General features: G+C 42.2%; 1 protein-coding gene across 1 annotated transcript in view; it reads right to left on the reverse strand.

The window, feature by feature from the left end:
- The window catches only part of LOC308285271 (scavenger receptor cysteine-rich domain-containing protein DMBT1-like), a gene marked incomplete at its 3' end in the record, with an annotated part of 44780 nt that extends 23900 nt beyond the window's left edge, over positions 1 to 20880 (reverse strand). Inside the window, exons 1-9 of the mRNA XM_080725987.1 lie at positions 20803 to 20880; positions 17607 to 17915; positions 15916 to 16038; positions 14010 to 14251; positions 8934 to 8985; positions 8492 to 8611; positions 4914 to 5033; positions 2175 to 2480; positions 1383 to 1505 (exon numbers count right to left, since the gene is read on the reverse strand). Of these exons, the coding sequence (XP_080582113.1) occupies positions 1383 to 1505; positions 2175 to 2480; positions 4914 to 5033; positions 8492 to 8611; positions 8934 to 8985; positions 14010 to 14251; positions 15916 to 16038; positions 17607 to 17915; positions 20803 to 20860 (1453 nt within the window). The 5' untranslated portion in view covers positions 20861 to 20880. The remainder of the gene's footprint in view (positions 1 to 1382; positions 1506 to 2174; positions 2481 to 4913; positions 5034 to 8491; positions 8612 to 8933; positions 8986 to 14009; positions 14252 to 15915; positions 16039 to 17606; positions 17916 to 20802) is intronic.
- Between the last annotated feature and the right edge of the window lie 1115 nt (positions 20881 to 21995).

The following is a 21995-nucleotide window of genomic DNA, read 5'->3' on the forward strand; positions in this document are numbered from 1 at the left end:
CATTAGTGATGATCATTTAAACTGAAAACAGCTGATTGATACTGTATGCATGAAGTCTATATGAAGATGCTTGGTATATTGAGAAAAATCTGTCCACTCTTTATTCCTTCATCTTATTTAACACTTTATTAGGCCTATAGCTTAATTTTCCCTCATATTAGTTACTGTAATATTGTTTGGGCTGCAACATATCCGACATATCTAAATTACTTATCATTCAAAAGAGGTTTCTGAGGATGATTTCATACTCAAATAGATATGAGCCATCGGCTCCTCTCTTTATTAAATATTCAATAGTGCCTATAGACAAAGTAAACGTTATTCAAACCTGCTTATTCATGTTTAAATAAAATAAAAATGAAATGCAAACAAGACTTCCCCTTTGTTTTAATATTTATTTCAGGTTACTTCTGACATTCACCCCTATCCCACAAGGCATAGAGATGATTTGTATCTACCTTTTTTGTACATCACTTAAGTCATCACTATACTTGTCAATATTTATTTAGTGCTCCAGACATGAACGGGTTAACATGTCCAAGCTGCCGTTCACAGGCTCCGTCCACGGCCAGTCTCTTATTTTGAAGGCCGGAAGTAGATTGCGCAAACAATTCCTACTTGACAACCTTTTTTTTTTACCCGGAAGTCTTGTCGTCAAAGGGGTAAACAGTAATGGCGGATCGTTGCCTTTCAGCTTGTACTATTTTAGCGAGAATCCAATGCCATCCTTGGCATCAAAAGTGTTTTTTGGAGAAAATGTACATCAAAGATGAGAATGACCGTTGGCTTCCATGTTAAGGGATCACTATTGTGTGCATGTGGATGCGCGATGATGATGAATCGGCGAGTCCACCCGTGCCAGCACTTTCCAACGGACGGTACGTAGCCCTTGCCAGCTTTACTGTATACAGTATATTTTGCGAGTATACGCGGGATCGGCACTCTAAATACTCGAGTATTTTTCGCGAGTATACTCGGGATCGGCTACAAATGCGTTAAGAAACGTCTGAAACAAAATTATTTCTTATTTCTTCCTTACTGTAGTCCACATGATTTTGTCTACTGGTGTGTTATCTTACTAAATGTTTTTTTTTTTTTTGTCTTTTGTGGAGTTTCTGTGTTTTAATTTCTTTATCGCACAGCTGCTCTTACATTGTACATTGTATTGTTCCCAGTGAACTTGTATCTGTTAAATTAATTACCTTTAATTAAGGAAAGGATCCCAAATAAGCCTGATGGCTTCTTCCTCTCCTTTTGCAGTATTGTGTATCCTCAATATGTATTGTTCTATGTTTTTATAACAATGTGCTAATAAAACTAAACTAAACTAAAGGTGGTGGTTCTATCAGAGAGGAGGTTCTATCAGAGAGGTTTTAACTCACCACATCCCTCAGGGTTCTCATCAGAGTTGTCTCCACAGTCGTCCTTCCCGTCGCACTTCAAGTCCAGGGACTTACACAGGGTGTTGTTGCACCTGAACTGCTCCGGGCGGCACGGATGACCCACTGACCAACAGACGGGGAGAGACACAGGTGAGAACGGACATACTGTAGAACAGGGTTTTTCAAAGTGGGTGACGGGGCACCCTGGGGTGCCGTGGTGGCAGTCCAGGGGTGCCGCGAGATAATTTGATAATATTTGGGAATTGATGTGAACACTTGAAAAAATATTTAGTATCACTTTAAACTAAACCGTTTTCCTCGCAACATAATCACTAAAATATTGTCACTGTCGGGCAGAAACCTCGTATCTCCAAGTTTTGAATGTGTAGGTATTTTGGTAAAGCAAAGCCCTGCTTCATCATACAAGACTGTCGCACAAACCTAGTGAAAACAGCCGATCTACAAGCACTCGCGAGGCGTTGTGTGCTGTTTTCACTAGTTTAGTACATTGTATCGATGATAAATACAAAATGAACGGTTTTGGACATACAAGGTTTCCACCCAACAACGACAATATGCTATAAATATAAGTAAAGGTGCTGGGAGTGAAAATTATAATGTAGGGTTGCCTCGGATTAAAAAAAATATATATTTATGGGGTGCCCTGAGACAAAAAAGTTTGGGGCCCACTGCTGTAGAAGGACATGGCGGTTTATCAATCAGGACACTGGATCAGATTTTTTAATTATACAAAAATGAATTTGAAAAGAGAGATATGACATCCATTCTTACCTGTACAGATCACACCAGCATCCTCACTGTGAGAACAGTCGTGACCATATCCATTGTGTGAGCATTGAGTTAGAGACCTTTCTCTTCCTGAACAATGCACCTCATCCATCCAAATTGAACCAGTCCCTTGGCCAAAAGAGGCGCCTGCTGTAGCATACTGTGCCCGCCCACAGCTCAGCTCTCTGCAAACCACATCAGCATCTTTCAGGTCCCAGCTGTCATCACAGACTGTTCCCCATCTGTTGTTGCGATAGATCTCCACCCTGCCAGAGCATCGTGTTCTACCACCCACCAGCCTCACTAAACCTGAACGTAAAAGAAAAACGAAAAATCACACCCAGTGTGAAGTGAGCTGTGTTTTTTATGAGTTCATTTCATTATGCTAGCCTTACACCTAACAATTCTGAAAAGATTTCTCAATCGTAATAAAATCGAGACGAGTCGCGGCGCGCTCCCGTGATTCAGTCGTTACTCAATCGTTAAATGTGAGGTAGTGGTCCGACTCGATTTTTACCCCGACTTGAGACCCTGATTCTGTTACGAGAATATCAAACTGGTTTGATATTTTCGCAAATCGGGGGTGTGTCTGAATGAGTACAATGACAACAACCAAAACAAAAGCCTTTAATTCCCCAAGATGCTGAGCTGCCAGCCTGGTCGACTCGCCACTATAGCTGTTGGTGCGGCTACGACAGCCCTTTATTTCACCGTGTATCATAATAGTACATTATTCCAAACATACAAAGCTGTTAATAAGTTGATAGGATCAATCTGCGCCGCTAGAGGAGAGGAGAGGAGAGAGATAGGGCTGAGGGAGGAGGGCGGAGCTCGGTGTGTGTGCATGCAGACGCAGTGATGGGAAAAGTACTCATGTTACTTAAGTAAAAGTATCAATACTGCAATACTGCGATGCGACGCGTTGTGAGCTTGTAGATCGGCTGTTTTCATTTAGCCAAAGTGGTTAATGTATTAAATATTATAATTTATATCTGCAAAGTAACTAGTAACTAATTTCAAAGTAGTGTAGTGAAAGTACAGTATTTTCCTCTGATGTCAGTGGAGTAGAAGTAGAAGTGTGTGTGTGTGTGTGTGTGTGTGTGTGTGTGTGTGTGTGTGTGTGTGTGTGTGTGTGTGTGTGTGTGTGTGTGTGTGTGTGTGTGTGTGTGTGTGGGAGTGGGAGCTAGTCAGAGGAATAAGAACACATGGCTATAGGCCTATTTCAGCAAATAAAAGGACATCTTGAATCTTTACAAAATCTTTAGGCATCTCACATCTAACAACTGAAAGCTTTGAAAAATGATCATGAAGTCTTTTGAAAGTCTTTTTTCAAATCTTACAGTGTGAGAGGGTAGTCTAAAGGCCCTCTTACATTTAACAACTTTGAAAAGATTTCGGACAGATTTGTAAAGATTTCTAAAAAGACTACCCTCTCACACTATAAGATTTGAAAAAGATTTTCCAAAGACTTAAAAGATTGCAGTTGTTAGATGTGAGATGCCTCTAAAGATTTTGTAAAGTTCAAGATTCCCATTTATTTGCTGAAATCTGTCTGAAATAGGACTATTATAGCCATTGTGTTCCTATTCCTCTGACTAGCTCCCCCCCCCCCCCCCCCCCCCCCCTCACTCACTCTCTCTCACACACACACACACACACACACACACACACACACACACACACACACACACACACACACACACAGAGTGGTGTAATAAGTACATTTACTTAAGTACGATTGAGGTATTTGTACTTTACTTGATTATTTCCAGTTTCCAGTACTTTTACTCCTACTCCTCTACATCAGAATACATTATTGTACTTTAGTTAGGGGCCTACTAGTTACTTTACAGATATAAATTATAATATCATTAATCACTTTAACCCTATTTGGCTAATGAAAATAGCCGATCTACAAGCTCACAACGCGTCGCATCACAGTATACAGTATTGATACTTTTACTTAAGTAAAACATGTGAGTACTCTTTCCATCACTGCATGCACACACAACAAGCTCCGCCCTCCTCCCTCAGTCCTATCTCCTTCTCTCCTCTCCTCTCAGTTGAGTCTAGCTGGCGCAGATTGATCCTATCAACTTCGAATGTTTGGAATAATGAACTATTATGATACGTGGTGAAATAAAGGGCTGTCCCAGCCGCACCAACAGCTACTTGTAACGACCAGGCTGGCAGCTCAGCGTTTGGGGAATGAATGGCTTTTGGCTACTATAGCGTTCTGTTTTGGTTGTTCCGTCATTGTACTCGACATTCAGTCAGACTCAGCCCCGATTTTTGAAAATATCAAACCAGTTTGATATTGTCGTAACAGAATCTGGGTCTCAAGTCGGGGTAAAAATCGAGTCGGACCACTACCTCACATTTAACGATTGAGTAACGACGAATCACGGGAGCGCGCCGCGACTCGTCTTGATTTTATTACGACGTAAAGTTGTTAGGTGTAAGGCTAGCTTTAAAGAAATCTTTCCAAATCTTTCCAAAATCTTTTCAAAGTTGTTAGATATAAGAGGGCCTTTAAGTGTCCCACTAAGCTTGACCAATGAGTCAAGTGTGGGACAATGGGACATACATACGTACATACTACATACATACATACATACAAGTAGTTCATGCCCAAAATGACTTTTCCCTTGGCATTCAAGCGTTAGATTATGATCGCTGTTGATCACTGTCAATGGTGATCAACCAACGTGTTGGAAAAATAATAATAATAATAATAATTACAGTCGAGCTCATCAGAGTTGTCCCCACAGTTGTTGACTTGGTCACATTTCTTGGACATGGGGAGGCACACGCGGTCATTGTGACATCGGAACGGCCTGGTGGCCGGACACTGGAACGTTGCTGTGGGAGAGAGAGAGAGAGAAAGAGAGAAAGAGAGAGAGAGAGAGAGAGAGAGAGAGAGAGAGAGAGAGATTTTGAAGACCCATGGAAGCCACACACGTGTCCATGTTGTGGAAATTCACTAATTCAGAAAATAAACAATATGCACATAACATGGTAGCCTGTGGTTTATATTTTCAAAGAAGCACATTCTAGCAGCATTATGGCCAGCTAAAAGCGAATATAACATCCTGCACAAATCATTGAGTCATTTCAAATCTGCGAATATAGCAGCAAAGTTAGCAAATCAAATAATATTCAAATGTGTAGTGTAGTCTACAGCATGAGACGGCAGGGCTTGACCTTGAAAATGTCTTTAATTGAATCATAGTTCAAGATTCAAGATTCGATAACTGTATTGCCATGTAAGCATAGTTGATAGGAGTTCACTCTCATACGTAAAAAAACAAAAAAAAAACACACAAGGACAGTGCACCATATACGAACACCCATATACACACAAGATGGAAACAACGGGAAACAATCCCCAGCAGCAGTTTAAAGTGCTATTATACATAATATACAGTATATTGCCACATAAGTGCATAACGAGTCAGTGCAAGTTCAGATGTCTATTAGCTATGGGGTAGGTGCTGTCTCTGAAGGGGGATGTTTTGCTCTTAATGCTTCTGTATCTCCTGCCTGATGGGAGGAGATTGAAGAGGTAGTGTGCGGGATGAGAGTTGTCTGCTATGATATTTTTTATTTTTGCCTTCCTAATTATTCTTGTGGAGAAGAGTGATGATTTTGAAGTTATGTCCAAATATTTTTGATGCTCAATGTACTACTCTAGTCTTGTCCTGCAAGGTTGTAGTCTAGTAGGAAGGAGGGGGTTTCCTGCACCCCCCGGAAATATGTTTCTAATCAGTGTTGTCATATTGGAAAACGTGCTGAAAATGATGGGCTATGTTAAAAAGTTGTCAAAATGCCCAATCTACCCCAAAACCCCCTTTTTGGTATATGGCTCGGGTGAAATTTGTAGAGGCAATCATATGAGCTATACAAATGGAAACTTGGTGTCAAAACATGTTGACAAACATGACAAACATGTTGGAATGCTAAACATTATGATTGGGTATGTCTAGAACCCTAATTTTTATAAGTGTTATAACTTGTGACACTTTTGGCAAACTTGCTGTCTATTTTGTTTTTGAGCATTTGACACACATTGCAATGCTCAGATTTATGATCACGTCCATCTAGAGCACTCTAATTAGTTTATTATCAATATAAAATGTGTCAATCTCAACAGGAAACAACGGTATACTGCCGTGTACTATTGCTCACTAGAAGCTGGGCCGCCCTTCGGGCGGCCCAGCGTCTAGTCGGCGACCTGGCCAACTCGGAACAATGTAAATAGGGAATGAATGCCCCGCCCTTTAATGCAAACCCCATTATACCTGTTTTCATAGGACCCGTTTTGACCATTTGTCTGCCTGTGTCCATTTATGCCCATATATGGAGATATCTGTATCTATCTGTCTGTCTGTCGGTGTCCATTTTATGTCCATATATGGAGATCACTGCAGTTATAGTTCTGGGTCCATTTTATGCCCATATATGCCCATATATGGAGATATCTGTCTATCTGCGTCCATTTTATGCTCATATATGGAGATCTCTGTATCTGTCTGTCTGTGTCCCTTTTATGCCCGTATATGGAGATCTTTGTGATTCTGCATCCATTGTATGCCCATATATGCCATATATGGAGATATCTGTTTATCTGCGTCCATTTTATGCCCATATATGAGATTTCTGTCGCTTTTTCAAACAGGTATAATGGGGTTTGCATTAAAGGGGGAACCGGCACTGTGTCTGCAACACAGTCGGAGGCACAGACAGATACAGAGATCTCCATAATGGGAATAAAGGGACACAGACAAACAGATGGAGGAGGAGACAAACTTAATGCAAACCCCATTATACCTGTTGTCATAGGACCCGTTTTGACCATCTGTTTGCCTGTGTCCATTTATGCCCATATATGGAGATATCTGTATCTGTCTGTCTGCGTCCACTTTATGCCCATATATGGAGATCTTTGACCATCTGTTTGCCTGTGTCCATTTATGCCCATATATGGAGATATCTGTATTTGTCTGTCTGCATCCATTTTATGCCCATATATGGAGATCTATGCAGACACAGTGCCAGTTCCGGAAAATCCTGAAGTCAGACATCAGAATCTGAACCTTTCGTGCTGGTTCCAGAAAATCGTGTATCGGGTCGGGTCGGGTCGAGGCCGAGCACTGCACTACCTGCTGCGGTGGGGAACGCACGTGCCGAATTTGAAATAGGGAATGAATGCCCCACCCTTTAATGCAAACCCCATGAATGCCCCACCCTTTAATGCAAACCCCAATATACCTGTCATAGGACCCGTTTTGACCATCTGTTTGTCTTTGTCCACTTATGCCCATATATGAAGATCTCTGCACACACAGTACCGGTTGCAGAAAACTCTGATGTCAGACTTTATGCCCATATCTGGAGAACGCGCGTGCCGGTGGGAAGAAGGGTTCTCGAGATACGCGGATTAACATACATACACATTCACAGAGATTTTGTGTTGACTCATGTGGCGTACGTGATGTCAGAGCCTTTTATGAAGTGATGTCACAATGACTCAGCGCTTGCGCCGATTTCCTCCGGAACAGCCTGATGTCAACAATCAGCTCCGCATAAGGAGATTCCGAACGTTTCGTGCCGGTTTCGGAAAACCGCGAGTCGGGTCGGGTCGAGGCCCGGCACTGCACTCCGCGCGGCGGCGGGGAACGCGCGTGCCGAATCTGAAGCCGGTGGGACGAACGGTTCTCGAGATACGCGGATTACAAACAAACAAACAGACAGACAGACAGACAGACAGAGATTTGTCGCATTTATAGATAGATTACTGAGGATTCTTTGTGTGTGTGTGTGTGTGATGTTTTGCTAAATGCTATAAAGCTTGTAAAAATCTGTCTAGACACCTTATTTGTAAAGTTTGGTATGCAATATCGGTATCTCTAACTTGGTAAAAAATTTGATTATATTCTATTGTCGGCAAGAGGCGTTTGCCGTCGATAGGGCTGGCGGAACCCGTCAATGGAAAACCGAGCTTGCTCAGTCTTTTGCAATCGGTCAGTAGACTTGAGGCGACTAGATACTCCTGTACTGTCTAGGGACTCTGTGTGTGGACATTTAGTTTGCTGCTGCTGCAGAAACCAAGCCTAAATAAGCCAGATACATTTTCCCATGGCACATTTGAACTAAATACCGTATTCTCAATCTCAACTCTAAATTCCTATACCGATCGAGTCCAAAGGAAAATAGTAATAGCACTGCTGTGCTTTGTTTTGATGAGACGAGAAGAGAATTCCCCAGGGTTCTATCAGAGTGGTGGTGAATAGAGATCAAAAAGAAATAAATAAACTCACTGCAGTTGAACTCGTCACTGTTGTCCCCACAGTCGTTGACACTGTCACATCTCTTGGACATGGGGAGACACACGTGGTTGTGACATCGGAACGACCTAGTGGGCGGGCACTGGAACGATGCTGTGGGAGAAAGAGAGAGAGAGAGAGAGAGAGAGAGAGAGAGAGAGAGAGAGAGAGAGGGACGGAGATATTATTACCTTATTTTGAAGACCCATGGAAGCCACAAACGTGTGCCATGTGTGTCGGCGTAACAGTATGGACATGTCTGGAGTCGTTGGGAGAGGATTTGTTGCCCGTCCATCTATCATTAAGCAGGGACGTTGCTATGTGCAAGAGCTCACTTGGGCAGGCTTGCCTCTGCAGGCGGTTCTGGTGGCGGTGTACAACTCACCACATTCCCCAGAGTGGTGGTTCTATCAAAGTGGTAAATAAATAAACTCACTGCAGTTGAACTCATCACTGTTGTCCCCGCAGTCGTTGGCGTTGTCACATCTCTTGGACATGGAGAGACACATGTGGTTGTGACAATGGAACGACCTGGTGGGCGGGCACTGGAACGTTGCTGTGGGAGAGAGAGAGAGAGAGAGAGAGAGAGAGAGAGAGAGAGAGAGAGGGAGTTTATTACCTTATTTTGAAGACCCATGGAAGCCACGTTTCTTAAAGGACAACTTTGTTTTTTTACAACAAGGGTTCATATTTTAGATTGTAATCAGAGAAAAGAAAAGGTGAGTGTTAAAATTTGTTAATTTACTTCATTCTATCATTTTAGCACGTTTAGCGTGCTCAAATGTGGGGGCATGCGTACGCATGGGGCATGTGTACAAGTGGCTAAATATGTATTTTTAGACACAATAAGCCTGCAATTTCTTTATTGCTATTTACAGTAACCCCAGAAGTCACATCTGCCAATGAAAGATTGCGGTGCATCTTGGGAATTCTGTGTAAAAAGACATATTTAGCCACTTGTACTCATGCCCCTAGCCACTGAAATCAAAATGATTAAAATCTCTAAAACGATAGAAAGGAGTAAATGAAAACATTTGAACTCTCATCTTTTATATTCTTTAATTACTATCTAAAATATGAACCCTTGTTGTAAAAAAAACAAAGTTGTCCTTTGAACAGATTGTGCCGTTTGTGTTGGCACAACAGTATGGACACTTCTGGAGCTTGATCTTGGAAATGTCTATAATTGATCATCAATTGATTGATTGATTGATTGATTGAAGACTTTATTATAAGTTTGCATAGGAAAAGGTACAGTTTCATGACGGTACAGTTCACTGGTAACCTGACTTTCGCCAGATGGTGGCAGCATTGCTTATGCATTGCTTTACCATCTGGGCTCGCTCCAGCACAGTTGATAACACTCGTAAAGTCCCGGGCCGGACCAATCAGCGGCAGCTATGGGCGGGCTCTGAGCGGCTCTGAGCCAATAGAGTCTGATTGCAGACCACGTGGAAACCCAGGAGGCGGATTCTGGGTGCAACGTCATGCAGACAGGCCAATATGAGTGGTTGGAGTTGGCACGGCCATATCCAATCACCTGCTTTAGAATTTGAAAAAATGGCCCGCCCCTTACATCGGTTGTGCTGGACCGAGCCCAGATGGTAAAGCAGAGCGTTATGCAGGCATACGCAATGCTGCAAACCATCTGGCGAAAGTCAGGTTAGTTCACTGGTACAAGGTCTACAAAAGGAGATCCATGAAAAGACTAAGCTTATTTCCACTGGAAACCATTGAAGTATCTCATATAACATTGAATGATAGACAAATAGAACACAGTACTATGCAGCAGATATGTAAAGAAAAACAAAAAAACAAAACAGTAGGTCTAAACAAACAGTATATACAAAGAAGGGGCAGGGGAGGGTAGGGTTGGGCTAGGTTCATTTTTTTACCAGTTGCGAACGGCTGCTGCCTATAAGTGGTTTTTCAGGGCAATTTTAAAGGATGCTAGTGATCCACACTCCTTTATGGCCTTCGGTAAGGCTTTCCACATTTTGGTGGTATAGCAGAAAAACGAGTTTGACCCTTTGTTGGTTTTGACTCTGGGTTGGAAGTGATCTGTGGCGCTGCCTCTGGTGTTGTAATTATGGACATCCTTAATGTTTATAAAGTATTTTGACAGGTACTTGGGTATCATAGTGGTGTAGTGTATCTTGTACACCAGGCCCATTGCAAGTTGCTGTACTCTGTCATCTACTCTGAGCCACCCCACTCTTAACTGGTGAGTAGCGGTGAGGTGAGTCTGATAGGGAAGGTTAAGCAAGACCCTAATTTGTTTATTTTGGGCTGTTAGGAGTTTAGTTTTAAGGGCTTGTGGGGCGTCACGATACCATACGTGAACTCCGTAGTCAAATAGGGGCTGGATTATTGCACCAGCTATGGTCTTCAGTGTGTTGAAATTGACCATTGGGGCGATCCTCTGTAGGAAGCGAGTTCGTTGGTTGATTTTATTTATTACTTTAGAAGTCATCTTTTCGCTGGAAAGATTAGCTTCAAGGATACATCCTAAGCAAGAGATTTCTTTTTTTCGTGTTATGACCTTGTCACCCACTTTGATTGTGAAGTTATCAACTTTTTTGAGGTTATGATTTGATCCAAAGAGGATGGAGTCAGTTTTTCCCAAGTGAATTGATAATTTGTTGTCGTTAAGCCATGTGCAGATCTTACTTAGTTCAGAGTTAAGTGTCTTTTCAACCTGCAAGTGGTCCTTGCCCGAGACTAGGAGAGCCGAGTCATCCGCGAACAGGAACAGATTGCAGTCGCAAGCAGATGCCATGCCGTTCACGTATATTAGGAACAACAGAGGCCCCAGTATGCTACCTTGAGGAACACCACAGCTTACTGGGAGGGGGGGGGACAGGGTACCGTTAATCTCCACCACCTGTTCCCTCCCCACCAGGTAAGATTGCATCCAACTCACTGCTGCTCTGTCAAGACCGATGGCTTTTAGTTTCTCAATCAGAATAGAATGATTTACGGTGTCAAATGCCTTCTGGAGGTCCATCATGACCATGCCGCTATATTTGCCGTCATCCGCTTCGCGTTTGATTTGGTCAGTCAAATAGAGAAGGCATGTGTCAGTGGAATGAGATTTTCTGAATCCAGATTGGAACTCGTAAATCAGATTATTCTCATCGAGATATTTTGCAATCTGTTCGTAGACTATTTTCTCCATGACTTTGGATATGGAGCTAAGAATGGAAACGGGGCGGTAGTTTCCAGGGTCTAGTTTGCTACCTTTTTTATGCAGGGGGTTACTTGCTTGCTAGTTTGAAGTCCTGGGGGACATGACCCTGTTCAATGGAAAGGTTAATTTATGTGGGTAATGATTGGAGCAATGGTGGCGGCTGAATCTCTGAGAAATCTATCTGGAATTTTATCAAGGCCAGTGGCCTTGTGTTGAGGTAGGGCACTCAGTTTTTTAAACACTTCATCAGTTGTCACTGTGGCAAGTTTAAAACTGTCTTTTCTGACGCCCAGTTTTTTGTAGAATTTTTTAACAAATTTTACACCATACCGCCCAGATGGGGCAACCAGTCTTTCGACCAGTTTACGGGCTGTGGTGGTAAAGGTTTTGTTAAGATGGGTAGCAACTTCACATTTGTAAGAAATGAGAGCGGCGTCCGTTTTGATGTTTATGTTGTGGCATATGGTTTTAGGTTTTAAGCCTAATTGGTTGTTAAGCAACTTCCATAGGTCTCGTGGTTTGTTTTTGTATTCGTCGATTTTTTTCGTCGATGTAGTTTTTTTTGGCGGATTTAACTAGGGCGGTTGTCTGGTTTCTGAGCTTCTTGCACTGAGCAGTAAGATGCTTGACCTGGATTTTAAGGTCAGGGTTGAATTTTTTTCTGAGCTTTTTGCAGCACTTTCGTTTTTCATCATACTTTTTGTCTCTGAGTTTAGCTGATTCGGCAATATCTGAGTTATACCATGGCTCTTGGCGGGCTTTAACCCTGGTGGTATTCAAGGGGGCCACGTCGTCTAGAGCATCGGTCAATTTGGTTTTAAAACCACACCATGCTCCTTCGACATTTGTACACTGCAGTTCTGGGGAAAAGTCTGTACTCAATAGCTCTTGCGCTGAGCTTGATTTCAGAGTCTGACATTTTCTCCATTGTAAGCCATTTCAAAGGGGAGGGGTTAGGTGGGAGGGGTTGTGTTTGACTGGCGGCTGCGTGTGAGTCCGCACAGCAGTCAGAGTGATTGTGTACACACCGTACTGTTGTTCTTAAGGTTTAATACCAAAACAAACTTTTAAAAGTACACAGACCTGCCTGTGCATGCTTGTTTGAGCTGCACACACGCACATCGATCAAATACTATTCACATCGGCAGTTTCAGACTGGGGACCATTAACATATCAAAGATTAAAATAACGGCGTGTTAACGGAGTGTTAACTCACTCCCTGCTAAACGTCCTCAGAACGTCTTTTCCCCTGGGGAGCTCGGTGCCAGACGTCTTCTGGACGTCTTTTACTGTACACACTGTACACAAAAGATCTCAGCCTTATCCAGCCTCTCACAACATATGATACACTTCCTCAAAGTCTGACAGTGTTTTTTACAACATTAAACAAAAGTGCACAGCCTCACATGAAATTAAACATCATTAAATTGTCCAAAAAGAAAAACCTCTTCTCAGAAACCTGAAACCAATTATACAATGAGAGCGAGACGGGTAACCAGAAAGCCGCGGCTTGTGTGTGGGCGTGCTAGTGTGTGTGTGTGTGTGTGTGTGTGTGTGTGTGTGTGTGTGTGTGTGTGTGTGTGTGTGTGTGTGTGTGTGTGTGTGTGTGTGTGTGTGTGTGTGTGTGTGTGTGCCAGCCAATCAGCTGGGTGGTCCGCTGTCTGTTTCAGTACAACATCATTTCAATTCAGTGCCTTCAAAACCTCTCTCTACCCTTCTCAGACAAAAAAAAAAGTAACAACAACAACAACACACAGACAGATCGCTGTATAAATGGTTGTAAAACATTGCCGATATGTTCACACAACTAACACAGCACGTCGAAGTGAAAAACTATCGTGATGTCCCCACACACACACACACACACACACACACACACACACACACACACACACACACACACACACACACACACACACACACACACACACACCATAGCAATCCAGCAAAGCAGATACCAGTCCGCTGTCTGTTTCAGTACAACATCATTTCAATTCAGTGCCAAAAGTAACAACAACAACAACACACAGACAGATCGCTGTATAAATGGTTGTAAAACATAGCCTTACCTGATAGTTTATAATCCATAAACCCTGAAACATGACGGTCGCTCAAACAGACCGTTAGCGATCGGTTTCTCCTCTTTTTTTCTCCCTGCAGGCATGCTTGGCCATGGCGTGATCGAGTTTGATTCAGCTCACTTGAAATCTCTCGAACAAAACTTTTGGGGGTCCTTCACAATGAAACGTCCATAACAATCCTCCTAAACCTTCCATCTTCAATGCACAATCGGGTGCCGATTATGTTCACACAACACAGCACGATCGAGATGGTCATGGTCGGCGATCGAGATGGTCGCCGACCCTGCTGTCCAGGCGGCTCCAGAAGCGCAGCGCCCAAGAAGAAGCCAGCGCCCCGTGGCACCCGCGGCTGCTGCAGTGGAGACCGATGGCAGCGACTCCAGGTCTTAGACGCAGCCTGAGAGTCACTGCGTTCAGGGATCTGGCTGAAAGTTCCTACGACTCGGAAGAGACGGACCACGGCGACATGGAGCCGTAGGGATGCTGCCAACACCAGTGGTACGAAGCATTTTATTTGTATTTGTATCGTGTTTGAGTCTCTCTCTCTCTCTGTACTGTATGTGATCGCTGTGTTCTGGATACGAGCTGCACGTTGGTAGTATCGGAGTGAGTGCATCTCTCCCAGTGGCGTCAGTTCAGAACAAGCTAAAGTATGGCAACATGACTGGTGTCTTGCACGCGTGCAGGGCACGCGTGCAAGACACCAGTCATGTTGCCATACCTTAGCAACAGGCACGATGAAAAGTAGAGCCTACATTTTTATTATTTCCCTCTGTAGCCAAGGTATGGCAGCTGCATACCCCTGCCATACCCACTCTGATCTGCGCGCAATGAGCCCAAACACGTTGGCAAACAACGCCAGGCCTTTCCCAACAGATCCTTTATTCATTGTCATTTACTTGAACCACTAATGAGAACACTTGTTTTTGTAATTTCAAAAAGCACTATTGAGAACTGTGAATGCACTTGAAGTCTGTAAAATCACTTTATTTTTTATTCATTGTTATTTTTCCCTTTTGTTTGAAAACACTGTAAATATCTTCTGCATCACTGAAGCCAAAAATAAAAGGCAGAAAAGAGTTCTGATCGAGAGTCTACTTTACTAAAACATGTATTCAGTTTGTTCCTAGAGGTGTTTTGGGTGATACATGGCCAATTTTCTAAACAACAGAACATGTTTGAAACATCTGGATGGGAGCACTGGAAAGAAGGCGAATTCATCTTTCCAGAGAGGTATAGTTTATATAGTATTCATAGCTCCTTCATATTTATTCAATTTTCCCCCCAAAAAAAAAACTCTTCTCAGAAGCCGTTTTTTCGCCATACCATACCCTATACTTTTCCACCTTACGAGATCGGCAAACATGTTTGAAACTTATGGTTTAGAGCGTTGGAAAGAGCACGAATTTGCCTTTCCAGCAAGGTATAGTTTATAATAGCAATCATATTTTATTCATAAGTTATTCCATTTTCAAAACTAAAACATGCTTTTACTCAAAATGTCTTCTCAGCAGCCTGTGAAGACCCCATACCATGCCCTATACTTTTCCACTTTCTGAGATAAGCGAACATGTTTGAAACATATAGTTTGGATCACTGAAAAACACACGAATAGGCCTTTCCAATAGGCCTTTGTTTTGTTATTTTATGCCTCAACATCAATGCGCAATTGTCCCTCCAAGATGAGTGAAATCGTCAGAAATCCTTGGCAGTTCTATTGCACAGGCAAGTTGAACTTGGCAGAGAATGAGTTTTTAACAGCGCAAATTAACATATGAATCAGACTGATGCGGCCGAACAGTCAGTCTTTAATCTCCTCTCCTCCTCCTCCGAGCCCGCACTGACTGGCTGTAAGCAGCTGAGTCTGTAAACCACTACACTTCCTCAAACTGGTTCAAGGCTTGAACGGGTCCCTGATTTGCTTGTCTCGTTAGACCCACCCCCTCCTCCGACGTTTATTGATTTCATTGGCCAGGTACTGCCTGATACCGAAGAAACTTTAGGTTCATTACACAACACCAGACCAAGAGAAGCAGTCCGCTCAGAGAGTGGGTGGGTCTATCGGCTGGAGCAAGGCAAGATTCCTAAGGCCGCCCCTGGTACTCATGCACATTCCCAAGGGTTCTATCAGAGAGGTTTTAACTCACCACATTCCTCAGGGTTCTCGTCAGAGTTGTCTCCACAGTCGTCCTTCCCGTTGCACTTCAAGTCCAGGGACTTACACAGGGTGTTGTTGCACCTGAACTGCCCCCGTAGGCACTGATGACCCACTGACCAAAACAGACGGGGAGTGACACAGGTGAGAAATTACATAACAGTTCCATTGATTGAATACCAAGGACTTCCGACGTAAAAGGACTTATTTGGGATGGTCCTTTTAGGCAGGGTGTTTAACTGTACTTGTACTGTCCACATTTTTCGCTGTATTGATTATACTTTAATACACACACACACACACACACACACACACACACACACACACACACACACACACACACACACACACACACACACACACACACACACAAATAAGGTGTCTAGACAGATTTTTAAACAAGTGTGTGTGTGTGTGTGTGTGTGTGTGTGTGTGTGTGTGTGTGTGTGTGTGTGTGTGTGTGTGTGTGCGTGTGTGTGTGCGTGTGTGTGTGTGTGTGATATATATATATATATATATATATATATATATATATATATATATATATATATATATATATACGAAGCTCACAACAATTGGCCAAAGGGTGGCGCTGTAGGAAGCCTTTGAAAGTGCAAGCTTTGAACAGGTATAGCTCATGCTCTGTTTAACATACAGCCATGAAACCTGTATACACATTATGCGTCTCCTCATGACGAACAACTTTGCCACTCTGACTTTTGACCTCTGACCTTTAGATCTCCCACCATTTTGAATTACGTGAAAAACAGTTAAAATCTAACTCCTCCTGGGATTTTCGTGTCACGTGCACAAAACTTTTTTTACATGAACTTTGGACCAATATCTAAAGATCCGTTGGGCAGATCTTTTTTTTAAATTTGAAACATATTTTTTTAAATAATTCAATGAATATTACAGTTTTATGCAAATTATTCTTCTGCCTCTAAAACATACAATCACGTGTTCATGACATTTGCCAAAGTTGTAGTTGGTTAGTCCAAATATCACTGACATCAATCTTATTCCAATTTGTCAAAGGGGGGGCGCTATACGAAGCGTTTGAAAATTAAATTCAAACTTTAAACGGACAGTCTCGTTTGGCTTGAAGACATGCAACTTGCTTACATGCGTGCCTTGACTCAAGAGGAACACGTCTTTTTCAAGTAAGCTCCGCCCTTAGGTTTTCCGCCATTTTGAGCAGTTTGTAAAACGCTTAAACCCGTTTTCATCCTGAGATTTTTGAGGAATTTGCATGAAACGTCCTACAAGCAATCTAAGGACCTTTATCTAATATGCCTGTGAAGTGCACACAAAATAAATAAATAAATAATAATAATAATAATAATAATAATAATAAACATTGCATAAAAACATGCACATTCCCACTGGGTCAAGGAACAGATGCCCCCCTTCTTGCGTCCGATTGCTGTGAAAGGCCCAAGAACAAGTGGGGCCAAAAAGGAAGCCAGAAAAAACTACCTGACCTGCCTGAAACCTGCTCTCGGAAGAACAATGCTTCTATGTTTTTTCTTTGATTTCTTTTCACACTTTTCTGTCTTATCCTGTTTTTTTCCCTTGCAGCTTTTTTGCTTTCCTACTTTTTCCTGGCTTGGCCACTTTGTCGCTGCTTGCAGCTAGATTTTTAAATGAATTTAAAATGAGAGATATGACGTCCATTCTTACATGTACAGATCACACCAGCATCCTCACTGTGAGTACAGTCGTGTACACCAAATCCTGCGTGTGGGCACTGAGTGAGAGACCTTTCACTTCCTGAACAACGCACGTCATCCATCAAGATTGGACCAGTCCCTTGGCCAAAAGAGGCTTCTATAGTAGCTGAGTGTGCTCTCCCACAGCTCAGCTCTCTGCAAACCACATCAGCATCTTTCAGGTCCCAGCTGTCATCACAGACTGTTCCCCATCTGTTGTTGCGATAGATCTCCACCCTGCCAGAGCACCGTGTACTACCACGCACCAGCCTCACTGAACCTGAACATGAAAGAAGAAAGAAAAATCACAGCCAGTGTGAAGTGAGCGGTCTTTTTATGAGTTCATTTCATTATGCTAGCCTTACATCTCACAACTCTGAAAAGATTTCTCAGTTGTAATAAAATCGAGACGAGTCGTGGCGCGCTCCCGTGATTCAGTCGTTACTCAATCGTTAAATGTGAGGTAGTGGTCCGACTTTTACCCCGACTTGAGATCCTGATTCTGTTACGAGAATATCAAACTGGTTTGATATTTTCCCAAATCGGGGCTATGTCTGAATGAGTACAATGATGTAACAACAAAAACAAAAGCCATTCATTCCCCAAGATGCTGAGCTGCCAGCCTGGTCGACTCGCCACTAGTAGCTGTTGGTGCGGCTACGACAGCCCTTTATTTCACAGCGTATCATAATAGTACATTATTCCAAACATACGAAGATGATAATAAGTTGATAGGATCAATCTGCGCCGCTAGAGGAGAGGAGAGGAGAGAGATAGGGCTGAGGGAGGAGGGCGGAGCTCGGTGTGTGTGCATGAAGATGCAGTGATGGGAAAAGTACTCACATGTTACTTAAAGGGGCACTCCACCACTTTTCAACCTATGTTCATATAATTGGTCCTCACTCAAAAATAGCTTTTTCCTTTTTTTTTTGTTTTTTTTCTCAGAGGAGGGCTGTGGGCAGGTCAGAAACCCATAGTCTTGTGACATCATCGATTGCCAATCCAGCTTATAGAAACTGCAGACTTTCTATTCCTGAAAAGTTGCAATTTTAAAGTCGAAGCCATTGCTCTTGCGATAATAAAAATCCAAATATTTTTTTCAAAAATATTGATTAATTTTTTTGGGGGGAAAATGATGATGTCACAAGACGATGAATTCTGAACTTCCCACAGCTCTCCTAGGAGACTTGGACTGAGTAGAAAAAAATGGTGATATTTTATCATGAACATTAGTGAGGACCTATTATATGAAGACAGGTTGAAAAGTGGTGAACTACTCCTTTAAGTAAAAGTATCAATACTGCAATACTGCAATACTGCAATACTGCGATGGGACGCGTTGTGAGCTTGTAGATCGGCTATTTTCTTTAAAGACCCAGTTCAGGGAATTAAGCTATTTCTTTAAAGACACATTTTACATGTAGAATAGTCATTTCTGAACCCCTGTAAAAAAAATTGGAACTTAATATTAAAGCATTGTCCCTCTGTCTGTGTGGTCGGTGATGAGATGAGAGAAGCAGGCAACTAACTGCTGCCCCACTCAGCCAGTGTGTGTGTGTGTGTGTGTGTGTGTGTGTGTGTGTGTGTGTGTGTGTGTGTGTGTGTGTGTGTGTGTGTGTGTGTGTGTGTGTGGTGCGTGCGTGCGTGCGTACGTGCGAGTGAGAGAGAGACTGAGAGAGTGGTGGAAAAAGTACTCAAATGTTTTACTTAAAAGTATCACTACTGCATTGTAGAAACTACTGAAAATAATAATAATAATAATAATACTCAAGTAAAGTCAAAGTACCTGAATACAAAGTACTTGAGTAAATGTACTTAGTTACTTTCTTTTTTGAGTAAATGTACTTCAGTGCCTTTTTTTTAAATCAAGAAAACCAAAGTGGTACTTCTGTGAATGGGCGTAGCTTCATGGTGTACATAGGCCACGCCCCTACAGTCCTTGTCAGAAAGGACAGAAAAATATGTATTGGATTTGACACATTTTGAAACACATTTTTTCAAACTTTTCGATTTTTTTTTCATCATTAAAACTTTGTCTGTTGGTTAATAATACATTACTCTGTTGTGTGACAAACTGGGAATACACTTGTTATCAACTTTATTTGACTGAACTCCCCCTTTAAGCCAAGTGGGTAATGTTTTATAATATTATAATTTATATCTGAAAAGTAACTAGTTACTCATTTCAAAGTAGTGTAGTGAAAGTACAGTATTTTCCTCTGATGTAGTGGAGTAGAAGTAAAAGTACTGAAAACTGGATATACTCCAATAAAGTACAATTACCTCAATTGTACTTAAGTAAATGTACTTACTTAGCTACTTCATACCTCTCTCTCTCACTCTCTCTCTCTCTCTCTCTCTCTCTCTCTCTCTCTCTCTCTCTCTCTCTCTCTCTCTCTCTCTCTCTGTGTGTGTGTGTGTGTGTGTGTGTGAGTGTGTGTGTGTGTGTGTGTGTGTGTGTGTGTGTGTGTGTGTGTGTGTGTGTGTGTGTGTGTGTGTGTGTGGGAGTGGGAGTGGGAGCTAGTCAGAGGAATAGGAACACATGGTTATAGGCCTATTTTAGCAAATAAAAGGACATCTTGAATCTTTACAAAATCTTTAGAGGCATCTCACATCTAACAACTGAAATCTTTGAAAAATCATCATGAAGTCTTTTAAAAGTATTTTTCAAATCTTATAGTGTAAGAGGGTAGTCTTAAAGAAATCTTTCCAAATCTTTCCAAAATCTTTTCAAAGTTGTTAGATGCAAGATGGCCTTTAAGGGGGACTGCCCATATGTCCGAAGGTTCATTAGTCCGAATTTAGTTAGGGTTACTGAGGTTAGGGTTAGAGTTAGGCATAGTATTCTTAACAAATTTGGACTAATGAACCTTCGGACTAATTAACTTTCGGACCAATGCCATGGCTCCCCTTTAAGTGTCCCACTAAGCTTGACCAATGAGTCAAGTGTGGGACATACATACATACATACATACATATATACATACATACATACATACATACATACATACATACATAGATAGATACATAGGGCCTACATACAAGTAGTTCACGCCCAAAATGACTTTTCCCTTGGCATTCAAGCGTTAGATTATGATCGCTGTTGATCACTGTCAATGGTGATCAACCAACGTGTTGAAAAAAATAAATATAAAAATAATAATTACAGTCGAGCTCATCAGAATTGTCCCCACAGTTGTTGACTTGGTCACATCTCTTGGACATGGGGAGGCACACACGGTCATTGTGACATCGGAACGGCCTGGTGGCCGGACACTGGAACGTTGCTGTGGGAGAGAGAGAGAGAGAGAGAGAGAGAGAGAGAGAGAGAGAGAGAGAGAGATTAGTCAGGGGATATTATTACCTTATTTTGAAGACCCGCGGAAGCCACAAACGTGTCCATGTCGTGGAAATTCACAAGTTCAGAAAATAAACAATATGCATGTAACATTGTAGCCTTTGGTTTATATTCTAAAAGAAGCACATTCTAGCAGCATTATGGGCAGCTAAAGGCGAATATAACATCCTGCACAAATCATTGAGTCATTTCAAATCTGCGAATATAGCAGCAAAGTTAGCAAATCAAATAATATTCAAACGTGTAGTGTAGTCTACAGCATGAGACGGCAGGGCTTGACCTTGAAAATGTCTTTAATTGAATCATAGTTCAAGATTCAATAACTTTATTGCCATGTAAACATAGTTGATAGGAATTAGTTTTAGTTCACTCGGGAAACGGGAAACAAGCCCCAGCAGCAGTTTAAAGTGCTATTATACATAATATATGTAGGTGCTGGGGTAGGTGCTGTCTCTGAAGGGGGATGTTTTGCACTTAATGCTTCTGTATCTCCTGCCTGATGGGAGGAGACTGAAGAGCTAGTGTGCGGGATGAGAGTTGTCTGCTATGATATTTTTTTAGCCTTCCTAATTATTCTTGTGGAGAAGAGTGATGAAAGTGAGGGGAAGTTATGTCCAAATATTTTTGATGCTCAACGTACTACTCTAGTCTTGTCCTGCAAGGTTGTAGTCTAGTAGGAAGGAGGGGGTTTCCTGTACCCCCTGGAAATATATTTCTAATCAGTGTTTTCCTATTGGAAAACGTGCAAAAAATGATGGGCTATGTTAAAAAGTTGTCAAAATGCCCCAACTACCCCAAACCCCCTTTTTTGGTATATGGCTCTGGTGACATTTGTAAAGGCAACTATTATCTATCTATAAATGCGACAAATCTCTGCGTGTATGTAATCCGCGTATCTCGAGAACCGTTCGTCCCGCCGGCTTCAGATTCGGCATGCGCGTTCCCCGCCGCGGCACGGAGTGCAGTGCCGGGTCTCGACCCGACCCGACGCGCGGTTTTCCC

The sequence above is a fragment of the Nannobrachium achirus genome, assembly GCF_963921795.1.
Source record: "Nannobrachium achirus genome assembly, chromosome: 5".
NCBI classification, from domain to species: domain Eukaryota; kingdom Metazoa; phylum Chordata; class Actinopteri; order Myctophiformes; family Myctophidae; genus Nannobrachium; species Nannobrachium achirus.